Source organism: Psammomys obesus, unplaced genomic scaffold, assembly GCF_907164565.1.
Source record: "Psammomys obesus unplaced genomic scaffold, mPsaObe1.curated_primary_1811, whole genome shotgun sequence".
Classification (NCBI taxonomy): Eukaryota; Metazoa; Chordata; class Mammalia; order Rodentia; family Muridae; genus Psammomys; species Psammomys obesus.
In genome coordinates this window covers 747687-755347 of record NW_026589137.1, presented here as the reverse complement: position 1 = coordinate 755347, position 7661 = coordinate 747687, and the positions used below count along the sequence as shown (strand labels likewise).

Sequence of the window (7661 nt, the reverse complement as noted above, 5' to 3'; positions counted from 1 at the left end):
TGCCTGGTGGAAAGTACATTCATTCCCTAGGCTAAATCACCTGAATCTTTCCACTAAAATTGTTTGTTGAAGCAAATGGCAATCTTTAAGTTTCTGAAACAAAATACAATTGTTTTCTTTCTTCTAAGGCACAATGTCTAAAGTTAATGACTTTACAATTCTCTAGCATAGGTTTTCTGGAGAACATGCTGGATTTGGGAATGCTGATAGTAATTTACTGAGGGTAGACATTAGTAGCATTTATTTCACTCAAGTAATTAAAATGTTAATTTCTACTTCTAAAGTTATTTTTTAAACCCTAGTAAAGATTATTATGTGGAATCACCACAGCTACTGGCAATTATTATTGAAAATGCTGATGCTTCATCCAGGAGCTATTTATTGCATGATCTCTGCCATTTGACTCCATGCTTTGGCTTTCTTCTTGGCCACTGAAAACCACACAGGCTCCTCGGGTGGTGTAAATTTAGGTGGAAGACTTGAAGATCTCCTGGTCTCTTTTTCCCTGGTATATGTATGAAATATCTTCTGATCATCAAATGCAACTGAAATCATAGAAAACAACACACAGTCATAAAACCCAGAGACCCCGGAATATATTCAAAGACAAAATGAAATGAACCATCCTTTCAGATTTTCTCTGATCACCTAGCTCTTACTACTTTCCAACCACTGTTCTTCCAGAAGTCAGACTTCTAAAAGTCAGTGCTTGGTCAAATGCCACAATAAGTATGTCCAGAATCAACATCAACATGGATATGGCTATAGCCATGGGAAAGGATGTGAGGCAATTCCTGCAATTCAGTCAATGTTTTGACTTTTATTATTTGATTATCTTATACTTTTGAACTCACAACCAAAGGGAAACATATTATACCTATTCATTTTTTTATTTCAGATATGTTTTTAGCAGTCACTGACAATGTGAAATCAAATGACTGATGACTCAATAGATCTATCTAATAAAACCCTATGAAAAAATTCTCTGCCAACTATTGTGGCCAAACAGACTACTCTCTGTTTTTCAACTACACTTTCTCCCTCATCTTGTTCTATGGCTGAATAACTCAGTGGCTTTGACTAAACCAATGGTTCTAAATTCTAATTACATCTTGGAAACACCCAGGAATCTTTTAAAAATTATAATGCATCTGAGTGTGATAGCACATGCTTGTAATTCCATCACTTGGGAGGCTGCAACAGGAGGACCAGAATATTGATGTTCTAGCTTGGGGGAAAAATCAAAAGACAACTACAACAACCAAAAAATAAAAAATAAAATAAACACACACACACACACACACACACACACACACACACACAGTTAGTAGCAGTGCTCATAAAACTAACTGAATAGGTAGGGGTGGAGTCAGGGCCATCTATCATTTACAAACTTCCTGGTGGTTCTATTGTCCAGGAGAATTGAGAACTACATTTCAGAAATATACTGCTCATAAGACATGGAGCAAGATGATGACTGCTACTCCCACAGCCAAATAATGGGCTCTTGAGTGTCTAGTCTAATATTTTTTCATAGAAAGGACTAACAGGGAAGTCAAAGCTGAATGTAAAGCCATCCCCACTTCTTCAGCACATAACTCTAACTGATGAGTTACACTCCATTATTTCCCATCACATTTATTTGCAACAGTCAGAATATCCTCACCTCTCACACCCCTAGTCAGAATATAGAAAGTATGAAGAAAGCTTTTTCAATAGTTAAACATTAATCAACAGTACTGGGCCTTTATAGTAGATTTTTTTAACAGTTTCATTGAGATTAGAACAGGTAAAAAAAAAATACTGCTTTACTATCAGCTAGTAAGGGACTTGGTACTTTCCTGTTCTACCCAGCCACAAGAATGTCTTGTGCTTGGCCTTGACAGCTTCTTCAGTGAGGTGAGAAATTAGAAAGAGCTATGGAAATTGCATGCTGTACTGAGATGTAACAATTGGATTTTCTTAAAGTGAGTAAATATCTGTTGCTTTTCGTAGAGGAGACATAAAAGAATCATGAAGCTGCTTTAGGAAATAAGAGAGCCACAATGACTGAACTTGAAATAGCAAATCATTTCACCACATTTCTCCATGGCTATTTTTGACAGGTCAGAATGAGTGCTTTCACCTGGTTTTGTAGACTTAGACACCCTTAACTTTGCCAACTCATGTCTGGGAATAATGGTAGAAAAAATCGTCTTTGCTGGGGTATCAGTTTTGTGTTTAGGTTCCTGTAATACCAAAATAAAAACAAAATCTTTGTAAGTCCCAACAATAAAGACAACAAATTATTTAGACGATTGCATGGTACAAGCTTTGTTCTGGGTACGTACTTAAGTTCAACAGTAATCAGAAAAAAATAGATATAGGATATATATAATGATGCAGAATTATATATATAGATAGAAATATATAAGTATAGAAATTAATTATATCATAACAAATGATAGTATAAAGCTCCTTGGGCTTGGAATACATACATACATACATACATACACACATACAATTTTATTATTTATTTGGAATATATTACTTAATGATTTTTTTATTTTATGTGTACAAGTGTTTAGCTGCATAGGTGTGTGTACCACAGACACTGCCTCTGAGGTTAGAAGAGAGTATTGCATGCCTGAAAGTTGAGTTACAGATGTTCATGAGCCACTATATGGGTGCTGGAAACTGAACCCATATTCTCTGCAAGAGCACCAAATGCTCACAGCCACTGAGCAATCTCTCTATCTCCAGAATTTATTAACAAACTAACTCATTTAACACCTTTATTTTAGACTTGGAAGAAAAGTTATATAGTCACACAGAGTGTAAACAGATTGATATGAGAATACCTTCTCTCTTGCCTGTGGCCATACCACCCTGACTGTGCTGATCTCTGCTGATCTCAAAAGTTAAACAGAGCCAGACCTGGGGATTATTTGGATGGTAGAAAAACCTTCTCTGTAGCATTGTACCAGTTCTTAGTTGTGAGCTAATATAATGTGATGGTCACAAACAAATCTGATCATTTGGTTGAAGTGATATTATAAAGACTTCTACCTTCCACGTTTTCTGCAGATTTTCTAAGGAAAACAAGGCATCATTTAAATGCCTACTATCCTCATGTCTAGTCCATCCTGTAACGTTTTTAAAATCTATAGGTAGGTATGAAACTAAACCAAATCTGTATGTAGAAACGCAAGTATCAACACCTAAACTTTATACATTTTTAGGGACTTATATGGAAAGCATGCATAATGAAACATTGGATGAAAAAGCTACCTTTTCCCTGTGGTATCTCTTCCCACATGGGAAGATAATAACACATGGTCAATCATAGTCCAAAAATATTCAATAAAATTTTTTATAAATAAACAGTTGATAAACTTTACATTGAATGCCATTCCTAGCAGCCCAGAATTCTCATCCCTTCCCATCCGCACCTGGCTGAAATCTTTCCTTTGTCTAGCATCCAAACACTGTGTGCTCATGTCTTTTGCCTCGTCCTTAGCTGTCTCAAATGTCTGATGCCCTGTGATGGTTTCATCATAGGGTTTGTGTTCAGGTAACCCTTATTTCACATATAATAGCCAAAAAAAAAGTGCCAGAGTAATGATGCTGGCCATCCAGATACAAGAAAGAAGCCAGGAAGTGCTTCCATTACACGAATAAGCAAGAATCCTGGACTTACTAAGAAAATTGTAAAACATTATATATCGAGGTTGCTAAAAATCCATATTAAGAACATATCTAATTTTGAAATTAGGAAGAATGAAAGCTTTGAGCTCAGATTTGAAAAGTTAAGAGCCACAGTGTATAAGTAATGATTGAAAAGGAAAAGGACATTCAATTACATGGCTCTTGACTGTGTGCAGCTCCAGGCATCCAGAGAAAATACTGTAATGTATTCTCTGGGAATAAAGAGGCCTACTGTGTTTATAGTTTAATTCTCATTTATGAAAATTTATTTTAAATGTATATACAGTATTTGAAAGCATATAGTCACTCATTTTTTACCCTACTGGTTATCTCTGATTTGTTGATGTTGTTTGTAGTAATGGGGCTATTATTGATTTGTCTACTTCTCTTTCAACAACTAATTTCATTGAATTCTGCTTTAGAATATTTAGGGCAGGGTTTGATTTATAGACTCTCCTCATATACATCACTTTTCATAAGCCCTGTAAGAGCATCAACACAGTCATATTTGTGTGAATACAAAATAAAGACCCTTGAAGAATTGTCCTTCATTAATGCTCCCAATACGAGACAGCGACTTCATTTCTGTCATAATTTCCAGTGCAAACTTAATCAGCAATTCCACTAACCTTTGGTAGTAATTCCGAGTCTGGATCATATTTTGATTCATACCTAGGTTCCTTAGTCTCAGCCCTAATTTCAGCTCTATTCCTGGGTTTTTTAGCAAAGTAGGATGGAATGCCCCTTTGCCTCTGTTTTGCCACAGTGATACAACCTGACTCTGTCGTTGAATCTGCCTTCCAATTAGAAGTGTTTCCTGGGAAAGAAAGAAAAAAAATTAGAACTGAACCCTGGCAGAAAGGGTCTTCACTCTGGTTGAGGTTGCTCACAGTAGTGCTCCAAATAGGATCTTTTTTGGTTGCCAAGCAAAAGTAAATAGATTTCAATTAGAGAAGGGCTATTCTCTTTTGTACCTTTCCTAAAAAGTGAGAAGGGAGGATAGAGTAGTTAAATAGCTGTGCTTTACAAGCAGCTCAGTCTCCATGTGGATCTCTGAGTGAGAGGAGCAGGGGCTGCCTCTATCATGAACTCATTTGACTGTTCTTTGATCACTAGCTCCTGATGATGTGGACTTACTAGGCCACAGAGGAAGGGGATCCAGGCAGTCCTGATGAGATTTAACAAGCTATGGGCAGATGGCAATAGTAGAGAACTCGCCCTTTCAGTTGACTAGGGGAAGGGGATAGGGAGGAAGAGAGAGGGAGGGTGGGACTGGGAGGAATTGAGGGAGGGGGCCTCAATCAGGGTATATAATGAATAAATTGTGAATAAAAAATATAAATGGGCATACTGTCCCTTACTTGACATTTTATTTCCTTTAGCCATCTCACTTCCCATCCATAAATCAGGACAGGACAATGGTTGACAGGTAGGGTGAGATAACTCTCAAGACATCAGAAGCTCAGACCATTGATATAATTCCCCCAACTCTAAGAAAAAATCTTACAGAATTTGTTACTTCTTCATCCCTTGTGCAAATATCATGGTGAAATAGGTATGATTGGAGGCAGCGACAAGACTATGTATAGATGATACTTAGGGTACAACATTTTTAGGAAATAATAGCATTTATAAGGTCACCTTAAATCATGGTGATTTCAGAGTAAGAATGTAAACATATTGCTCTTAACAGACTGGGTTTTGAACACCTGTTTTGAAGGTAAAAGTAACATGAAGTATGTAAAGTGGTTATTTTTTATAAACCACATAATTCTGCCCAAAGTATACTACATATAAGGTAGATGGAGAAGGAAGAGGAGGTGATCATGAAAACTTAATGGATCTCCTGACTGCTGCCTCCTTGGGAAAAGGGAGACTCCAAAGGAGTTACTTCTGAATGTATTCATCCAGAATGGAATACTATCCCACCTCTAAATTCACAAATAATCCTGCCAAAGCAACAGTACAGTTGGAAACCTAGAGACTAGAGAGTTCACAGCCCACTCATGCAAGGCTTGGCCTTACAGGTCTTCCCTCTACCTGAAGACAAATCTCTCACCTGGAGGCTTGTAAACTGCTGGTTTCTTGAAAATGCCTTGATATCTGGGCCTGTTCCCTTGCTTTTCCACAAAGCTAAACTTTGTTGGGCTAAACTTCTCTGGGCCTCTACTGAGGTCCTGGAGATCTTCTTTGTTCACCGATTCTTTGCTTATTGACGATGAAACTGGGACAAATGATGTGAAAAGATCTGGTTTCTCCATCCCACTCTTTTGTGAGATTCTTCGCAGTCGCACTCCAAAAATGTTTTCGACCTCAGTCTCTCTGGTGGATAGGATTGAAGGACTCTCATTTCCATCACGACTCTGAGGAACTTCCTCCTTAGAATTAATGCCCTGGGAAACGAATGCTTTCTGGTCAGGAACAGTAGTGAATGTGCCAGGTTTGGTATCAGAAATCAAGGTGATTTTAGGTAAGTCCTCATAGCCTTTACTGTATTTCATGGACTTTGTTGAAGAAGCTGGGGCTTTTGGCATGGACCAGCTGCCAGTATTCTTTTCAGAAATGGTTCCTTCAGCAGCAGAATTGGCAGAACTTAAATAAACTTGTTGCTGATAGTCAGTGATCAAGACAGCCTCAATAGGCTGACCGGGATGCCGATGTTCTTCAGGACTCCTCCACTCCACAGGAACATTTGCGGAGCCTGTTGATAACTTCGGTGGCTGCAACCCAGACACTTGGAAGGCTTGAGAAGGCTCTGTGAACTGTAGCTGTCCTTCAGACTTCTTCCACTCTTCAGGAAAATTGACAGAAACTGAGACTTTCTGCCTGTACTCAAGCTTACGCCGGGGCTGGGAGATGTCTTCTGCAGAACTGCTCCTCTTCATAGGGGCACCCTCAGAATATGGCAGAACTTCTTGAGGCTTTTCAGGCTCTCTGAGCAACTGAGAAGGCTGTTGTATGAGCAGATTCTTCACACTGGTGTATTCCGTGGGTTCCTTGTCCCAGTTATAAAAGAAAACTTGTTCATCGAGTTTAGGCTTCAACAGGGATCTGGATGGACGGCTGCGGCTCCGAATCATGGGCTTTGCATAAATACCTAGTTTATTAGCATTGCTTGCTGAAAATACTTGCTGTACCATAAACTTCACAAATGACTGGGAAGGAGCTGTGCTCTTCTGTGGTTTATCGGAGCTGTCTTGAGGGTCAGCACCCTCAAGACGAGTGGACAGTTCCTGAATTTTAGATCTCATTAAGAATGAGATGGGATGTTTGGAAGGCAGTGGCTTGCGAAGAATGCCTCCCTCAGTAGAGGGACTCTCAAAATTTGACGGTGTTTTCTGGACTTCATGTTTGGTAATGGTTTGGAAAGGATGTCCCGAAAGACATGCCTCCTTGTAAGGGTTCCACTCTTCGTCAACAACTTCTGGATTTGAGGCTTGTTGCTCAAATTCAGGGCCTAAGCACAGCTGAGGAGCATTTTTGGAAGGCGTTGACTCCGTAGGAAGGCTCCATTCTCCAGAAGCTCTCACTGAATCTGGGGAATCATCTTCTTTGGATTCTGAGCTCATGGAGGTGGAAGAATGATGCCTTCCTGGCCTTATCATTGTATTAACTCCCTTCTCTGCTGTATAGCTCTCTGGATCTGCTCTTGGCTGGAAACGGAATCTGGAAGGCATTAGCTCCACAGAGCTGCTCTGTGGCACAGAAACACTTACTAACTCGGTGGAGACTGTCCCCATCAAGGGCTGAGAAGGCATTATGGGAGGTGGTGGAGCAATAGGAATGCCCCATGCAGCAGCAGCAGCGGCGGCGGCTGGGGCGGCAGCTGCAGCAGCAGCAGCAGCACTGTCTGAAGGTGCAGAGCAATGTTCAAATGGAGTAGCCTGCCATGGCTGCAAAGGGTGTCTAGTAGACATTGGCTCTACAGAGATGATCTGTTGTGCAGGTGTGTTCATGGATCCTGTGGAGACTGG

General features: G+C 39.6%; 1 protein-coding gene across 1 annotated transcript in view; it reads right to left on the bottom strand.

Moving 5' to 3' along the window:
- Positions 1–378: 378 nt before the first annotated feature.
- Kiaa1210 (KIAA1210 ortholog) overlaps positions 379–7661 on the bottom strand; it is a 54629-nt gene continuing 47346 nt past the window's right edge. Inside the window, exons 10-13 of the mRNA XM_055604953.1 lie at positions 5747–7622; positions 4317–4504; positions 2126–2228; positions 379–545 (exon numbers count right to left, since the gene is read on the bottom strand). Coding sequence (XP_055460928.1) covers positions 379–545; positions 2126–2228; positions 4317–4504; positions 5747–7622 — 2334 coding nt within the window. The remainder of the gene's footprint in view (positions 546–2125; positions 2229–4316; positions 4505–5746; positions 7623–7661) is intronic.